This window comes from Ustilaginoidea virens, chromosome 5 (genome assembly GCF_000687475.1).
Source record: "Ustilaginoidea virens chromosome 5, complete sequence".
In the NCBI taxonomy this organism is placed as follows: domain Eukaryota; kingdom Fungi; phylum Ascomycota; class Sordariomycetes; order Hypocreales; family Clavicipitaceae; genus Ustilaginoidea; species Ustilaginoidea virens.
The window spans coordinates 4,112,570-4,131,896 of NC_057320.1; the positions used below are offsets into that span (position 1 = coordinate 4,112,570).

At 43.8% G+C, this 19,327-nt stretch overlaps 3 protein-coding genes across 3 annotated transcripts; 1 reads left to right on the forward strand and 2 right to left on the reverse strand.

The window, feature by feature from the left end:
• Positions 1–379: 379 nt before the first annotated feature.
• On the forward strand, positions 380–1,927 carry UV8b_06832 (uncharacterized protein; the record flags this gene model as incomplete). Its single annotated transcript, XM_043144329.1, has 3 exons — positions 380–638; positions 711–904; positions 965–1,927. 3 exons carry the CDS (start codon positions 380–382, stop codon positions 1,925–1,927), a joined length of 1,416 nt encoding a protein of 471 aa, XP_043000264.1.
• Positions 1,928–2,824: 897 nt separating this feature from the next.
• On the reverse strand, positions 2,825–3,501 carry UV8b_06833 (uncharacterized protein; the record flags this gene model as incomplete). The annotated part of the gene is made up of 2 exons (XM_043144330.1): positions 2,825–3,189; positions 3,336–3,501. 2 exons carry the CDS (start codon positions 3,499–3,501, stop codon positions 2,825–2,827), a joined length of 531 nt encoding a protein of 176 aa, XP_043000265.1.
• A 1,885-nt stretch (positions 3,502–5,386) lies between these two features.
• Positions 5,387–6,807, reverse strand: UV8b_06834 (uncharacterized protein; the record flags this gene model as incomplete). The annotated part of the gene is made up of 4 exons (XM_043144331.1): positions 5,387–5,916; positions 6,039–6,350; positions 6,501–6,636; positions 6,775–6,807. 4 exons carry the CDS (start codon positions 6,805–6,807, stop codon positions 5,387–5,389), a joined length of 1,011 nt encoding a protein of 336 aa, XP_043000266.1.
• Positions 6,808–19,327: the final 12,520 nt, after the last annotated feature.

The following is a 19,327-nucleotide window of genomic DNA, read 5'->3' on the forward strand; positions in this document are numbered from 1 at the left end:
TGCAGCGACTAGCTAGCTGCAACGTGCCAAACCACATGCAGACGTGCTGGTTTGATTCTTGGCACAACAGGCCGCGCTTGACATCTCCAAAGGAACCCGGCCCCGTCTTGGAAGAAAAGCAGTAAAGGCCAAGCGATTCTCCAACGAAAGCTATCCGCTCGTGATCGCTCTGATGAGCATCCCCTACGATTGCTAACCGTTTCTGCCATGTGCACGTTGAGAAGCGGTTGCCTTGGCGTGATCGATACAGTTTTCGTGGTTTACCATAGCCTAACGTAGAATCTTCTGGCTATCCGACACGCAGCTTCTGGAAACGGCTTTCTTTCTCGTCTTCCGCTGGATGTCTGCTCAAACATTCTCGGCATCAAGTCTGTGAGCAATGGCCACTGCATTTGTCTTGTCAGTACTGGCAGGCATCATATCGGCCTTTGTGCTCAAGTATGGCCTGAAAACACTGGGATGGCTGGCGAGCCGGCTCTGCGACATGATCCCAAGCAGATATCACCCACCTGAGAAACCAGGAGACAACCACATCCAGATCTTGGTTCTGGGTGATATTGGCCGGAGCCCGCGTATGCAGTACCACGCCATTAGCTTTGCGAAACATGGCAGGAAAGTCGACATTGTAGCCTACAAAGGTAAAGACCAGATTCTCGGGGCTTTGTTTCTCACCGTATCCCTTGCTAATAGAATGCATTCTGTTCGTGCAGAAACGTCGAGGCACCCCGACCTCATTGGCAATGAGAGAGTTTCCCTGTACGCTCTGGCACCTCAGCCGGAGTGGATTGCTTGGGGCACGCTGCCTTTCTTCCTCAACATACCGTGCAAGGTGATGCAACAGTTTTGGACATTGCTCTATACCATGATGTGGGCGACACCAGCGGCCCAGTGGATCATTATCCAGGTCAGTTCTGAGGGAGCCAAGCGGACCTCACATACCATGGACTTGCTGACATGGCCGCAGAATCCTCCATCAATCCCTACTTTCCATGTCGCGCTCCTCGTCTCTTGGATTCGCGGCAGCAAAGTTGTCATTGACTGGCACAACTATGGGCACACCATCCTCGCCCAGAAACCCCTGTACGCCATCTTGGTGCCATTTTACAGGTGGTACGAAATCTTTCTGGGTAAATTCTTGGGAAACGTCAATCTTGCAGTCACTGATGCCATGGCTCGTGAGCTACGCGGAGCGCGATTCAACCTGAAGAACCCAGTGCACACCCTCCATGATCGACCTGCCCACCTCTTCCAGCCCATCACTTCACGCAAGGCGAGGGAAGAATTCCTTTCGCGACTTCCGCAGACGAAATCCCACTTCAAGGATATCATGGATGGACACATGAGGCTCATTGTGAGCAGCACGTCCTGGACGCCGGATGAGGACTTCAGCATGCTCATTGAAGCTCTCGTCTCCTATGCCAATCCCCATGAAGGCGATGGCACGTCGGAACCCCCGTCGCCAATCCTAGCCATCATCACCGGGAAGGGTCCCGAGAAGGAAAAGTATGTCGAGATGATTAAGCAGATGCAGGAAGGCGGTCGTCTTCCAGGCGTCAAGATACTGACAGCCTGGCTTTCGAACCGCGAATATGCCTCGCTTCTCGCCAGCGCTGACCTGGGCATCTCCTTGCACAAGTCTAGTTCCGGAGTCGACCTTCCCATGAAGGTGGTGGATATGTTCGGGGCTGGCCTACCTGTGGCGGCGTATTCCGCCTTTGAGAGCTTTGGAGAACTTGTCAAGGAGGGCGAGAATGGCTGCGGGTTTGAGACAGCCGATCAGCTGAAGAATATCTTTGGCCGCTTGTTCAGTGAAGAGGGGCAGGACGAACTGGCCAAGCTGAAAAGGGGGGCGATCAAGGAGGGATCCCTGCGATGGGACGAGGAGTGGGATCGCGTCATGGCTAGCATTATCGGGCTGAGCGATTAGAGCACTCGAATTTCATTCTACCTTTTTTATTTTTATTTTTTTTTTCTCGTTCGAGAGTAAAACTCGTCAATAGAATACACCCAGGAGCTTATGCTGTAAAAATAATCATGGCAACTACTTCACAAAAGCACAGACCAAGTCAGGGACGACCAGCGAGAAAAGAACCTCTGATTCAACCTGGCCGAGTGTTGAAAGACGTTGGTTGCGCTTGAGGGGGAAAAGAAAGAAGACGACGCGTTTCAAAAGACGGTACGGAGCACATCTGTCGAACATACATTCAGAACAGCAACGCCGGGCTTTCCTCTCCCTCATCCGTAGCCCGTCACCAAAACGTACCAACGCATGGTCCCATTCTGGACCCTTTACTCCGTGTCAAAGCAGATGGCTAGATTCCTACGGCGTACTTCCGTACCTTGCAGGGATTCGGGGTTCCAGTACATGCAGTGTCCGACTTGCGGCAAGCGGCTCATGGGAACGTCAACAGACTGCATAAAAGGCTGCAATGCCGACTTCACGTCGAGGTAACACACACCTGCCTCTGATCAGTGCCGGCTGCGTGAAACCCGCAACTGCGGCGCTCCTCGACGCACCCGAGATTTCCACCATCCGTAAGTGCAAGCTGACGGTACCGAGTGGTGCATTGGCTACATACAGCCTGCACGGCTTCCTTTCCAGAATCAGGAGTTGGAAAAAAAAAAAAAAAAAACTTCGCAAATGCAGGTCCGGTACCCCACACCGTGAACGCCGGCCACGCTATGGAAAGTCGACCGACGACAAAACGAGCAACTCGTCGCTCCAAGGATGCTTGCTGTGCGTGAAATTGAGCCCTCAACCCATTCCGTCCCGGTTCCGTCTGCGCGTCTGGGCTTCCTTCCGCGATCCAGGCATTCATCAGCCCTAGTCCTCGCCCAGGCTCTCTCTCACGCACTTCCTGCACCTTTTCCTAAAGTCCTTGTGCTTCCCTTGGCTCTCCTCGCGCAACATCCTCGCCGCCTCCACATTCGCCGGGCTCTCGTTGTTGGGATCGTGGAACAGGCTGATTGTGCTTAGGAGGATCGTCTCTGGCGTCTGCACGGGGCTCCACCGCTCCGAGGCGGCTTCGTAGCCGTACTCGTCTTCCTCGGGGGGGTGTAGAATAGATATGCACAGGTTTCCGTCGGGATAGATGTTCGGGTGGAAAGGGATGGGGTCTTGAAACGTCAGGGAGGGCGGCATGTGGGGATACGTTGGGGGGAAGACAAGAATCGCTCGGAAGTTGCCTCCTGCAAGACGGAATGGTCAGCCGTGCGTCGTGGTGGTGGTGGTGGTGGTGGTGGTGGTGGTGGTGGTGAGCATGCAGGGGCTTGATATTCCGTAAAAGTCTTTGCGGAAATCCTTCTGGCGAGGAAAAGCTGCAGCGGCATCTTACCGCCGTAGTATTTGCAATCGTCGTTGATCATGAGCATCACCTCCCATTCGAATATGTTGCTGTCGCTGACTAGACCGCATGATATTCCGGGAAGATCCTTGCACGTTTGCATCTCCTTGAGCTGTCGCTTAAGAAGCGAGGCGGCTGGAGAGGTGGCAGAGGCCATGGCGGTGTCGCTTTTTGAAAGGCACTTGCGTGCTGTTGGCGTGATGGAGCGTTGTTTTCGGGTGAGCGTGCGTTGGGATTCGGCAGCCGGGTCGGGAATTACGGCGGAACCATGTTTCTGATTCGAGAAACTCGAGGTCGTGGTTTGTTGCTCTGGAGTTGCGGGCGACCCCGACAAGGCCTGGCTTTTTTGCGAAGGGGCCAACGTCGATATCGGGGCTGCTGGCGGGGTCCGAAGTGGGCAAAATCGTGGAAGGCGCTAGTGACTGGAGGCCAAACGGCCGGGTGGGTGCTGAAACGGGAGCTACTTGGCAGGCCCACAGGTCCCGGCACATAGCACGTAGGTACCTGATGGGTGCTGCATAGGTACCTTAGTACTATGCGGCAAGTATTGCGAGGTACTTTAGGTCCACATGTCGAGTTATCTCCGGTAACCTGGCATTTGGCTCCATCGCATCGATCGCTCCGTTCGTCAGGCTTGACTTGAGCTTTCACCACACCACACCAGCGCTTTGTTTTGTTCTCCAGGTCCAGGCTTGGACCTCAAGATACTCGATGGCGCCATCCTGTGGCTTTTCGGCTTGCGCCCATGGCCAACGCTACTGCCAAGCGTACCAAACCACTTGCTTACGAAGATGAGAGGCATTCCACGTCACACTGCGACAGGCAACGCCGAACAGAACGAACCCGCCCCATTTAAGCCCGAGGCTCGACAGCGGCAGTCCGCGTCGCGAATATCGGCCAGGTTTCTCGTGGATCGTTGGGACAAGCATCATAACCGTCTTCTTGGGGTACCTTGATCACCATCATGGCCCCTTCAGGGATCGTTGCGAGTCATAATGTTCGCCAACCTCTTTTCTTGCTGGAACCATCATTCTTTTGAAAAGCCACTTATAGACGCCGGACAAGATGTGGTACAAAGGGAGAGCGGTACTCACCCACAGGCCGCCTCGCTTGCCCAAGTGTTGGGTCAGTCGCGGGACATTGTTGGGAAAAGGGGGGGGGGGGGGGGTGCTGGTCATCACGCAGGGCTTTCCCTGGCCCAAACTTCAATCTTGCCGTTCAAGCTGGACGCTCTACAACCTACGGCGCCATGCTGGGGTCTCTTCCGTATTTTCCTGTTTCCTGTCGGGCTTAGTCCTCGTTCAGGGTGCCATCGGGATCCAGAGCGTTTTGCGAAGCCGGCCCTGGGTCAAGCACGGATCGCAGAGGTGTGAAAGCCCCTGCTGTCGGGCTTACCTACAAGGCTGTCTACAGAATCAGGTAGGCGGGCTACGTGGATGAAGGCTTCCAAGCGGGCAAGAGTTCGGGGAACGATCCATGGTCGGTGGTCGTGGCAGCGACGGCTTATGTAGGGACCAGACTGGCATCGTTGATGTTGCCGCGCCGTTTACTGGTTTGCCAAGTGCGGTTCTGGGCTGGTTGATATTCCACTGTTTCGAGGCGAAATGATGGTTTTTTTTTTCCTTTTTTTTTTCCTTTTTTTTTCCTTTTTTTTTTTTTTTTCGTTGCGACATGAAGTTATGCTGCGAAATGCTTGTAAGGGAATACTATGCTCACACCCTATATAGTATAAACCGCGATTCGAGATGTCGATTGACAGAAATGTCGCCGCAAAGGAGTCTGAAACGCCAATGGCGGGTAGAAAGTCGAGTTACGGAGGTGCCCGTAACGGTCCATCCGTTACCCCCGCCAGTCTTGGCTGATGGGAGCAGTTAAGGGTTGGAAAGTGGTCCTTCCGTCCTAGGCAGCACGTCGTATGCATCCAGGCCCAGAGCTTTTAGGGCCTTCTTTACCACCATTACATACATGTAGGTACCTGCATATGTAAAGTACCTATCAGGTAGTCTGCGTCGCTCCGGTGAGGGCCAAAGGCGAACCTGGCTCTACAGGCGACTCGCCCCGTCGTGCGGGATCTTCACAACCACCTTTCCCCAAGTTCCACGACCCGATAAAGCGACCAGCGCGTCCTTTACTCTGTCCAGTCCAACAAACTCCTCGTCCTTGAACTCGGTGCCTCGAAACTTGCCCTCCTTGACAAGCTTATTGATGCCCTGCCAGACGACGGGGATGGTTTCCCTCTCGTGGATGCTGTACGCGCCCCAGTGGATGCCGACCAGGGAAATGTTCTTGAGCAGGACCTTGTTCATGGCAACTTTTTCGATGGCGCCCCCGGCGAACCCAACAATCAGGATACGGCCGTTCCACGCGGTACAACTCGTTGACTTGGCTACCAGACCAACAGGATCGAAGACAATGTCGACGCCGCGGCCCTTTGGGGTCAGTCCTTTCACCTTGGCCGGCCAGTCGGGATCCTTGTAATCGAGGACGTGATCGGCGCCAAACGACTTTGCTACCTGCAGCTTTTCCGGGGTGGACGCGGTGGCAATGACTGTAGCGCCGAGAGCTTTTGCAACTGTGCAACACACGCGAAACAACAACAGCCAAAGTTAGATGGAGCAACGCCCGAATTTACCGTCTCTCCCCTCCCCACCCTTGGTATAAGAAACGAGCTACAAGGCAAGGACCTCCTCTTACCTTGAACAGCGGCCAGACCAACCCCGCCAGCAGCAGCGTGAACCAGGACATTGTCGCCTTGCTTCAGCTTGGCCCTGACGACTAGAGCGCCGTAACTGGTAGGAGCAGTGACGAACAGTCCGGCCGCCTCGGAAAAGGACCAGCCCTCGGGCACAAGGAGCATCGAGGCCTCCTTGACTGCGCATTTCGTGGCATACGCCCCCTGGGTGGCGCCAAATACCCTGGCACCCTTAGGGAACTTGGGGTTCTTGGAGTCCTTTGGCGTGGATATGACAACGCCTGCGAACTCGGCACCTGCAACCCATGGAAAGGCTGGATGATTTGGCATGTTGGACAAAGGAACCACAGCGTTGGTTAGCGAACAAGAGCCGGGTAGGATTTCTCAAGACCAATACAGACAGACAGACAGACAGACAGACAGACAGACAGACAGACAGGTCTGGGAGCCGAGAATTCACCCACGTGGTTGATTTTGGTATTTGCCCGCAATCTGGAGAACGTCAAAGAAGTTGGTAGCCGCTGCGCGGACATGTATCAAGTATTCGTCATCTTTGGGAACAGGGTCCGGCAGTTCAGACACCTTGAGCTCCGTCGGACTCTGTCAATGTAGAGAAGAGCCGTTTTAGCTTTTTGCACCAGGACGGGGCAGGACGAGACGGGACGGGACGAGACGAGGTGTTTGTGCTGCTGGCAGTACCTAAATTCAGATGGAATGGAGTTGTGTTTTCGCAGGTACCTTGACATATGCTGTAACTTCAATGCCCTTCATGGTTCTTTCTTTCCCCCTTTATTGCGTTTTTTTAAAATACCAGGGTAGCAGAGGTTCGTATGGTTGTTTTTTTATTGCTGTTATTGCTGAATGACCAGGCGCTTGTAGGTTGATCAGGGTAGGAGCGGCGCGTTGGAGGATAGCTGTGTGTTGAAGCACGTACTCGAGATTCGGGTGACGAGAAGATTGTGTGGGTGACAAACGCAAGCCGAGGCATCGTCGCCTCTCCGTTACCGAAGTACCCGGGCCCGGTACGTACCTCTACCTGCCATGGCACGTAACGCACCAGTGACTTTCCCCTTTTCCAAGTTTTCCCCGGGCGTTTTCTTTCTTTTTTTATTTCTTCAAAGGTACCACAAGTCTCTCGGCTTTGCGGCAGGATTCCTACATCGGTGGCTGTCGGACCGTTTTGACGAAAGGCCGGCCTTCCAGGGACAATGCTGCTGCACAACGTAAACGTCCCTTTTTGTGGGTTCTCGTCTTCTCTTGACTCTGGCGGTTTTGCCATTGAGTCATCACTTGCAGAACCATCGCCACGATGGAGATTCGCAAGCCATCATCGGTTGACGAGAGCATCGCGGCCTCGACTCGGTCAAGCATCAACCGCACACCCGCCGGTCTTCGGTCAAGCCTCCGGCGCTGAGCAACCGCCAAGTCCTTTGAACCAAGGGTCTTTCCCTCCGCCCCGCTGTGTATAACGGACCCTTTCTTGCACCTGATATATCTCCCCGAGGGAGGCCTTCAGAATACTCACATCCGATACCGACTTTCCAGTCGCAATAACCGCGATTCGAAACGGAATGGTTGTGCTAGAATGACAGCCGAGGAATGCAGGGAATGCCTCTTGCTTCAATGTCGGAGACGAATTCCCGACGAGCTCCTGCTTCAACCCCTGCATTGCGATAGCTCAGCCAAGGCTAATGTCCAGCGGACAAGTCCGTCATTTTCACTTTGGGTAGACCAAAAAAGGTCGGTATTCCATCAAGGAGGGCAAGAATCGAACATGAACCACCCAGTTTCAATTCCAGTACGATCGACCAGAAATGACTCGTATAATGAATGCCTGCCATAATAGATGCTTCGATAGATACTTTGCGATATCAAATATAGTTGCGCTGCTAGAGCTACCTGGTATTCCAGGATCAGTAGCATGTAAGCTACCTCTTGCTATTGCAAGTCATAGCTCTTACGCACTGAACGTGACGTATAAAATATCGGAGCAAGAGAAACATCCGCCTCCCGAAAACTGTGAACCGTCCCAGTTGGGCAAATTAAAGTTTCAGGTTTGACACGTTACACAGCCCACACAAGGAACCAAAGGATAGTGACACCAACAACGTAAGGCCTCGGGCGGGAATTGAACAACAAGGCAGGAGTCGATGACCGTGAGGGCAAACCTCACGTAAGAATCGTTTGGCCCTTTTCGGGGGCGCACGGAGCTGGCCCATTATCACGTGTGGCGGCTGCGAGGGGAGGAGCCCCGCCTGGTGTTGGTCGCTCATTCCTCATAGTTGCCCGTTTAGTAAAGAGGGAAGGAAGGAGAGGCTGGTCAGGCCGATAGATGCTGCTGACCTACTAACCAACGACCAAAGCAAAGAATGTCGCTTGGCATGGAGAGGTTGGAGGACGGAGAATATCTCCATGCCATATATAACATATATACCATATCAAGAAAGGCTGTGGCCTCCAACAGGCTTCAATTAGGTAGGTACCTCGGGTGGTTAGACCTGACTGGAAATGCACAGGAAAGTCTGGCCTGCCTGAGAACACGCCGTACGGAGAACTCGGTACGTGCGACGCGCTACGTGCGACGTACTGCGGACGTACTGTTATGTACCAGACTCCATAGGCCGCCCTCCGCCCTTCTGATCGCCAACTTCCCCACTCCCGAGCCACCAAGTTGACGTTTGACTCACCTCCTATCAGAATGCATAGGGAAAGATGCGATAATGCTTGATTGAAGGAACTAAGTCTCCTCGAAGAGACTTATGTTCCCAGCTATTTATAGTGGGAAAAGGGGTACCCCTAAGGGCCTACTGATCTAGGGGGAACTCGGTATATCCGACCTCGGATATAACCGATATCCACATTACAGATAAGCTAATTTCCCTCCGATATACCCCCTTAGGATATACTTTCTCAAGGATATCCTGCTATATAGCTAAATTTAATGTAAAGCAAGATAATAAGTAGAAATATCAATCCACTCAAACCGATATGCGGAAAATGACGGTACCGTTGTTGTATAGGCTACCTATTTAGGGGTAAATTGGCCCAATAGCATATATACAAAGTAAGAAAATAATAATAAACCGTAGATTCTAATTCTCATAAGAAATAAGTGTAGCTATTAAAAAGCCTGTTCTAATTTGATTTTTTAGGGCATCTTTCAGTCCTTCTAAGGCTCTTCCTTATCATTAAGGTTAATATCGTAAGATTGCGGTCTAGCGTTATAGGATCCCTTTAAAATAATGAGCCTAAGTTGCTGGCGGAAGATTTTAAATTTTTGGCCTATTAGGGGCTTTATAAAACCGTTAGCAACTATATTGCCTATTGGAACCTATATAATATCGATTATTCTTTTCTAAACCTCTTAGCGTAGCTAATAATGATGAATATCTATATAATAAAGCTGCATTACGAGCTTGAAGAATTCCTCTTTTAAGAGGCAAATAGTCTAGATATTGTTGTATTAAATTATAGGGATATCGGCATATAATTAAAGCCTAACTTCCTTGTATAATCTCTTAAAGGTGATAACCTCCTTTGCCGTATAAGATATCGCAAGAAGCTCTGCCTCTATTGATGATATTATAATAGTATCTTATTGACCCGATTTATATATAATTGGGCCGCTAAAGAGCTTAATTATATAGCCCTAACTACTTTATCGTATTGTAATATCGTCGGTATAGGAAGTATTAGAAAATACCTCTATTTCTGCTATATTAGCCTGGAATTCTATTGTGGTATTTTTCTACGTATAGCCGTAATCGAGTGCCTTCCTTACGGCTTATAAATAGTCTAGACCTGGATTTTAAAGGAATCTTAATAGCTGCGATCCAGTATAGCCTAGTTTAGGCCTTATAATTATAATTAGATATACTAATGAGCCTACTATCGATTAGTATCGCTTCGTATTATATAGTTCTATTATCCTATCGAATGCCTTAAGTCTTATAGTATGCAGTAGGTGCTCCGGAAGGCGGTCTTTAGCATTATTAAATACAGTAAGGTTATATTTTATCGCCAGCTTATCGAAATAAGCCCTCTATATAAGCTATAACTTTCCGGCTATGCGATTATGAATAACCTTAATTGCTAAGAATTATTATAGCTCGCCGAGATCCTTAATCTTAAATGCTGCTATTAATGCTATATAGAACGATTCGAATGCCTCTATTCGTAACTTATAGTAAAGCACGACTAGGTTATCAATATAGAAGAATATAATAAGGAAGCTATTGATAAAGATATAGGGGTCTTTGCAGACCTATTTAAAGCCTTATTGCAATAGGAATCGTAATAACTCTTTGAACTATAGTAGTAGAGACCTTTGAAGCCTATATAGGGTATATAATAACCTGATGAATGTGAAATATTGCAATTTTCAAGGTCACTATAAAGCAAAGCCTTACTAGCTAGCTAGATGGCACGAGACTGTCTGCGACCTGTGAACTAATCTTAGTATGATACTAGATTTTTCACTAAGTCCTAAGACTATACAAGTGCTATAAAGCAGGGCAAGTATAAAGGCAAGGCAAATATAAGATAACCAGAAAACGCAGGGAATGTAAGAAGTTAAGAGGCATATAGTGCATTAACAGACTCGATTGTGCTGCTCTTTTTGTCGGAATCGCTGTCGCAAGGTGCCCAATTGGGCATATTGCGACGAATGTGCCGCGCACACCCGTTACGCACAATGTGGCTACTTTTGCCCCTATGCCCCTGAGCCCGGTAGGGCACGCGGGCAGTCCGGCCCGACCGCGCCGATGCACGTGACTACGGCACGCACAAAAAGGCTATATCGTGTAATTACTCTTTTGCTTCCTTTCTTTCCTCTTAATTAATCAGTTATAATCAAAGAAGTAATCATACCTTTAACCGGTGACCTCACAGTACTTAATACCACGCGCGCGACCCTACGTATAACTAGGTACCCCGAGTTTATATCAACACTGATCAGTGGTAATAACTACCACTCATAAGATAATTACATCCCGCAAAGAACGGTGCATCATAGATTAGTAAGATTACTCTCGAAGAGACGATTTCTATTGCAAATTGTCACGGGCTCGGGCTACGCCCGCGCCACAATGTGGCTAGGACTCGGGCTGCGCCCGCGTCTAGCCTAAGAAGGGCAACAGACGGAGTCACAGGACTATACTAGGACTCTAATACGTATCATGATTGGGATATAAATAGACTAGATAAAAGGTTCCTACTTAGATCCTTTTCTTTCTTCTTTAGTCTATTTAATATATATTATTAACGCCTATTTATAGTCACCCTAGGGCTAGTCTTTTATATTTAAATAGACTCTCTTAGCCTTGCTATTATAACTCCGTATTATAGAACCAATAATGCAAACGTTACATAATATCGAAATAAGCGTGCCTAATAAGACGGGGGCAGACGGCACAGGGCAGTAGCGCCCCCGATATAATATATATACCTAAATGCAGCAACTTTCCGAGGGCATATAATAAATTCAATCGCAGATGAACTCTTTATAGGCTTATCTCGTAGAGTAGGCAAGCAAACCCTAACTGGAATACTAACCGGTCCTAGTAATATAATAGGGCGGACTTATCCCCCCTACCACTCTCGATGCGGCTTATACCTAACCTAAGTATAAGCTGATCCCGATAGGGGACCCCTTTAACGGCAAAAAGACAATATTTACCGCCTAGCGAACCTTTATATAATATAAGCTTAAGGTCGATAAGGACTTTATTAGGGACGAAAAGATACAATAGATATTTATCTTCTAAAACCTATCTTCTATAGTCTAATTATAAATCGCAGCCTTTTTTAAGAATAGTAAGGCCTACAATTATAATATAATGAAGTTCTTTAAATACCTCTAATGTCTTTTTAAAGACTTATATCGATAGGACCGCGCAATTACTAAATTTAAGCATTTTTTATATTAAGGCCCTAAAGAACCTTTTGCTGCTTTCTTTATCTAATTTAAAGAAAAATTAATACTTATAGGAGGAATTAGCTAGCCTAAGGAAGTGAAACTTAAATACCTTTATTCTATATTAAATACTAAGATAGCTAATAAGATTATCGGACTTAGGGTCTCCTATAATAACTACTATATAGTAGTCGACTGCTATTGTTAAATTGCTATTAATCTTAAGATTAGCCTAACTACTAGGTGCTACTCTAGTCCTCTTTGCGATCGATAAAATAATAACTAAGACATAAAGGGTAATATATAAATAATAGGTATTAACTAGCTTACTTTAAAGAGTAAGCAATATATAGCTGAATAGGTCTTATAGGAGGTCTTTAATGAGTAATAGGAGAAGGACCTTTATCTTCGTTATAGTACTTCTACCTACTATATATAGAAATGCTATTTATAAAGGGCCTATAGACCGGGAATAATTAAAGTAGCTATAGTAGACTCCTAGGCTGCTAAAGATAATAGTAGCGACGACTCTTAGGGAAAAGACTAGCCTTTAAGCCTAATCTCGCGAGAAGGCTTAAAGTATATACCTAGAACCCCAATCGATTATAAAAAAGATCTTATATAAAGGAGATAAAAGAGATTATAGAATATATAGATATGCACCCCTTTTTAGTACTAATATTATATAAATCTTATACTTTTATTAATATCTTAATTAACTTAGGTTATAATTACTATAGCGCTATAAGCGAAAAAACAGTGCAATAGTTAGGTCTCTAACCTATCCGCCTACTATAATGCAGGAAAATCGGAATAGCAGTAGAGATTTAGAGCTATTTAAAGGAACGTAAGGAAGCGACTTCCTCTATTATATATATCGTTCGCATAGATATTAATATTAATAGCTAGCCTTCTACGGTTATGCTTTATATAATCCTAGGCCTTACCTATAATATTATCTTAAATCTCCCTTAGATAGAATACCGTAATATTATATTATAAGTAAAACGACATTAGATATAGATTGGAGCGGTAGGCAATCTTATCGTCTAAGAATTAATAATATAATAGTCTAGCCTTACTATAGTTAATATTCTCGGTTTAGTCTTTTATAGTATACTCTAGTGGGTAAAGCGTTCTAAAGACTAATCGACCTCTTTTATTACCATAAGCCTATAAGAGATAATATATATTCTCCGCATTACACTTCTACTATATTAGGACCCTATACTATCTCCGTAGAAGCTATAGGGACTACCCCTAAAGTTATAAGAATTTAGCGATTTATTTAATAAAGAAAAGGCCTCTAGCCTTCCTTTATACCGGGGTATATTAGACTATTATATTCGACTTAAGAAGGCCCTAAATAGAAGCGTACTAAACCTACCTTAGGGCCTATTATATAATATACTATAAGACTAGCTTCTTAAGGTTTAGAGATAGGTAACCGACCTTATAGATAAGGGATAGATTTAGGCGAGTTCCTTATTAGCGGTAGCTCTAGTCCTCCTAGTAAAGAAGGGGAATAGAGGGTAGCATTTTTATATAGATTACCGAGCCCTAAATAAGGTTATAACCTAAGACCGATACCCCCTCCCGCTTATTAAAGAGACCTTATAATCTTTATCCTAAGCGAAGTAGTTTACTAAAGTCGATATATATACGGCATTCTATAAAATCCGTATCGCAGAAGGCGATAAATACTTTACTATATTTTATATATAATTCGGCCTCTTTAAGTAGCTTATTATACCTTTTAGCCTTACTAGAGCCCTTATAATATTCTAACGATATATTAATAAGGCTTTAGGAAATATATTTAGGGATTTTGCGATTGCATACCTTAATGACGTCCTTATTTATACCTTAGGATTAAGGGAGGATTATATAAGACGCATTAAGGATATACTCTAATGACTTTAAGATGCCAGTCTTAATCTAGACTTAAAGAAGTATAATTTTACTATAATAGAGGTCTAGTATCTAGGTTATATTATAATAGTAGGAAAAGAGATCTGCCTAGACCCTAAAAAGATTAAGGCTATTTAGAACTAGAAAGCCCCTACGAAACTAAAGGGGGTCTAAAGCTTCTTTAGCTTTATAAATTTTTACCGCAATTTTATCCCTAATTTCTCCTAATTTGCCGAACCTTTAGTTAAATTAATAAAAAAGGGGGTTCCCTTCTAATAGTTAGATAAAAAAGAGGAGGCATTCTAGGCGCTTAAGTATCGCTTTATCTTATACCCGATTCTCACTTAATAGGACTTTAATAAAAAGATAATTCTTAAAGCAGATAGCTTTAATACCGCTTTTAGTAGCTACCTCTCTTAAATTAAAAAGGATAGAGTCTTCTACCTTATTATATACTATTCCGCACGCTTAATAGATGCCGAATAGAATTATATAATTTACGATAAGGAGCTTTTTACTATTATCTTTTATCTTAAGGTATAGTCAGCTAAACTCCGATTAATAGCCTCCCTATTTACTATTCTTACAGACTATAAGAATCTAGAGTATTTTATTCGACCCTATAAAATATTAGAATGGTAGGCTAAATAGGCCGAAATACTAGCGCTCTTTAATTTCTATCTTTAGTATAGGCCAAGGTCGTAGGCTTAATGCCTTAATATACTATCTCGATAGGAATAAGAAGCTAGCAATATAATACTAAAGATTAGCTAGATCTTAAAATTACTATCGATTTTAGTACTCTATTTAGACTTAACTACCGAACTAGTTCCCATAACTATACCTTTAGGATTTAGCTTACCTAATAGCTTATGCATTTTCGCCGACTCCTACCTCTAGGCACTCTAAGATCATACTATAGCCGAGGATAAAATATATAAGGCATACTAGGTAGTAATAGCGAAAGGCGAGAGATACTTTCTAATTAAGGCTTCAATAAAGGAATAAATTATAGATTATACCTTAAATGCCTATAGCGCGCTTCTCTACCGGGGGCAGATATAGCTCCCTTCTTTTAAACCCTTAACCACTATAGTTATACAGTAATGCTATGAATTACCTACTGTAGGCTATCTAGAGAAGAATACTATATTCTAGTTATTATATCGAGACTACTACTTCGATAATATATCTTTAGCGGTAGCGAGATATATTTAGAATTGCCGATACTATAGGGCATATAAGAGCTAATAATTGCGCTAGGGCCTACTATAGCTATTACCTATCCTAGACCGATTTTAGTTATAGATTTCTATCGATTTTATGATAGATCTTCCTATATATAATATATCTAACCTGCGATTCCTTATAGTTATTACTAATCGCCTATCGAAGTATATCTAGCTTAAGGTAATATACTCTATAAAAGCAGAAGACTATATAGAATAGTTCCAATAGTGCTAGTAGCGTTTTTATAGGTTCCCTAAAGAAATTATTAGCGATTAAGGATCTAATTAAGTAGGATAATTTTAGACTATACTTTATAATTTAGTCGGGACCGAATAACTCCTTTTGACTATATATTACCCCTAGACCGATAGCGGTATAAAATAGATAAACTAAAAGGTCTAGGCTATCTTATATATTATAGTCTCCTTTAACTAATATAATTAGCTAAAATACCTTATAGTATGCTAACTAGCGTTAAATAACCAGATATTATTAGTAATTAGTTTTAGTCCTAATTGGCTCTTTAATAGATTTAATATTCTAATAGTTATATTGCCTTTAGATATAATACTAAGTTTAATGACCCCGAAAGGGTAAGCTGCTTTATTCTTAGCTACCCTCTATAAGGGATAGGAAGTAGCCTAAGCCGCTATCGCCTTTATATAGTAGTAGTAGTAGGATATAATTAACCGTTTATATTATCTAGCAGAATATTTTCAAATCGGGGATTAAGTATAGCTTACCTTATATAATATTAAGATAAACCGGCCTTATAAGAAGCTCGATTAGGTCTCAGCAAAGTATATAGTTATAGCTATACTATCTTTACTTAATATTCGACTTAATATCCTATAGGGTATTTACCTAATTTTCTATATTAATCTAATCGAATAAATAGCTTCCGACCTACTATTAAGTTAGGAGATAATCGATATATAACCTAATCCCCTATTTATATTACCCTAGGACTCTAATCGGCTATATAAAGAATATAAAGTAGAAGAGATTTTCGCTATAAGGAATACCTAAAGTTAGGGGCGGAATTATAATATATTTATTAAATAGAAAGGATACGACTTACCTATATAGGAACCCCTAGAGAACTTCTTAGAGATAGTAGTATAAAAGGCATTTAAGGCTAAATAGGGGGATATTTAGATACATAATAGACCTATACAGCTTTAGGATCGGATTTTAGACCTATAACCTTAATATTATCTAATAATATAAAAAAAAAAAAAAAAAAAAAAACTAATCTTTTTCGTTTTTAGTAAAGTAATCTAGCAAGTTTTAGTATTTATCTTTTATTTCTTAGCAATTTTAGCCCCGCTCCTATATTTCTTAATTCCTACTGCCCTTACTACTTTTACCCTTATCGGCATTCTTTTACCTCCCTATAGGATTCAGTAGGGGGGTATATAGGGGAAGGGGAGGGACTATAGGATAATAGGGCAGGAAAAGTAGTAGCGGCATCAGCAGTATAGTTGGCGGATACTAATTAGGTATAGTATGGCTTAGGTACCTATAATGGGGCGTAATAGGTCTAGGGGGATATACTTATAATGCCGGGCCGGTAGTAATAGAACCGGCCTTAGCTTACGGTGCGGTTGTCGGTATAAGGGCCTAAGGCGAGGCTATACTGGCATATAGGGAGGACGCTAACTAAGGGGAAGTAGGCGGAGTATAGGGCGTAGGTATGGCGGGGGTGACCTAATATATGAAGCTAGTTATCGCCTCTACTATAATCTATATATCTTATTATTGCTCTATAAGTAGTTATATAATAGGAGCTATAGAGTTGCCGCTAGCCTATCGGGATTTAGTAGACGAGGTAGAGGGAATAATAGTTATTATAGGCATAGTAGGAATTAACCCGCTGATATTAACAGCCGGGGTATACGCGGAAAGGGCCGTTATAATATGCTCTTACGCTATAGCCTATAGTTTATCCTATTAACGATATAGCGTATTAAACTTAGGGCGAAGATAGGCCTTTCGGCCTGGGATATCTCCTACTTTCGGACGGGCGGCCTCCTTAATGCTTTATTTCTTTTATACTATACGGACGATGCGCTTTATTACCCGCCGCAATTAGGGGTTTATCGATATTATATACTCGCACTAGATATATATTTTATATTTCTAATGGTATCGAATATAAGCCTAAGAGCGATTGGACTATATATAGACGATATATTCTCCAGTATCTATAGTATACTATGTATAGGCGATATAGGTATATTCTACCTCCTCGATATTATTAGTATTTAATCCTTTAGAATCCCTCTAGATAAGGAACTCTCTTATAGTATACTTCTTTCGTGATTACCGATATAACGATCTAGTAGTAGGTAAAGGCAGTATTTTCCTCGCATGCAAAGGTATTTAGGGCATAAATATAGACGAGGAGGGAGCTGATAGTACTCTAGATGGGGTCTTAGGCGTAATAGCTATCGAAAAAGAAGTTTTTATTAGTATTACCCCTATCGATAATGGGACTTTTATATAAAAAGGGGCGGGAGAATATAAGGGGGATAATAGGGCCCCTATATTAGGCGATAAGGGCTCTACTAAACTTTCGTTATTATTGGAAATAATAATAAGCTTAAAGCTAGGGGGGGAAATATGCGACTATCCTAAAGAGGGTATAAACTATAGCAGCTGCAATAGCGTTTCTGGCTAGGAACCTCCTTTGCGCTTAGCACTTCTAAGGTCTTTAGCAGATGCTAAGGATAGACCTAATAGGGTTATAAGAGGGCCCTAGGCAATAGGCGTATTCCTATCTATTAGTCCTCTAGACGATATAGCGATAAATCCAACGTAATAGCAAACAGGGGGGGGACCTGAATATCTATTAGTACTGGACGATTTACTATGCAGACCTAATACGAACGATTTAGGAACTTTCGATAGCGCAACTCTATTAGCAGGGACGATTCTCATAATAGTAGTAATACTGTAGACTTACTATTAGGAATAATGGCCTTGATGATAGTAGGCATAGGGATAGAGAGAGAGAAGAAAAAGTATAAAAGAGAAATAGATAAAAGAAGAAGCCTTAATATAAATAGATTCCTAACTAACAGCTGGCAATAAAATTTTTCTGCTCTGCGATAGCTGCGATATAGTTCCTTTTAGCTGATAGCACTACGACCGGCTTCGATAAGATTCCATTACGTCTACTTAAAGCATACTGACTCTAGTCTATACTATATTCATATCGGTTATATATTGGTATATCTACGCGCCCGATTGTTATCCTATATATCTAATTAAGGTTATTTTCGAGGGCTATAAGAGGTCTTAATTAGGGGGCGATATATAAAGGGGATGATTTTAGATAGTTTATTTTTCTAATTCCGAGGAGGAGGAGGGGGGTATATTATAGGCTCGGGCTACGCCCGCGCTATAATATAGCTAGGACTCGGGCTATGCCTATATCTAGCCTAAGAAGGGCAATAGACGGAGTCACGGGACTATACTAGGACTCCGATATATGTCATAATCGGGATATAAATAGACTAGATAGAAGGTTCCTACTTGGATCCTTTTCTTTCCTCTTTAGTCTATTTAATATATATTATTAACGCCTATTTGTAGTCGCCCTAGGGCCAGTCTTTTACACAAATTGTACTAATTAGGAAGGCAGATAACCTATTCCATTGAACAGTTATACTACTAACTAATTAGAAGAACGATGTAGACCTCTTCTACTTTTATCTATTACGAAGGAAGAAAACATACTGACTATCACGATCTTTAAAGATACCCTCAGTATATATAGGAGGCGGCTAACCTATTCCGTTAAACAGTCACTTGCTTACTATAGGAGGCAAATAACCCATTCCGTTAAACGGTTATTTTACTAACTAACCCCTTCTTTTCTTTCTTTTATCCCTATAGATACCCCTATAGATAAAAGCCCTCTTATATTCTTTGCAACAATCTTATAAGGCACGGATCTTATACTCCTTATAAGATCGAATCTTATACTCCTTATAAGAGTAAATCTTGCACTCTTTGCAATACATCCCCCCCCCCCCCTTTTTCTCTCGAACCCTCCTCTTAATACTATAGCACGATTACGATCATTAATATTACAACCGGCATTACCTAAAAGGCTATAACGATTTGCCCCCTTACTCGATAACAATTAGGCCACTATAATAGAGCCAGTTACCCCTAATACTACTACCGTAGCATTATACAACCGCCTAGCCTTTTTGATCTATACCT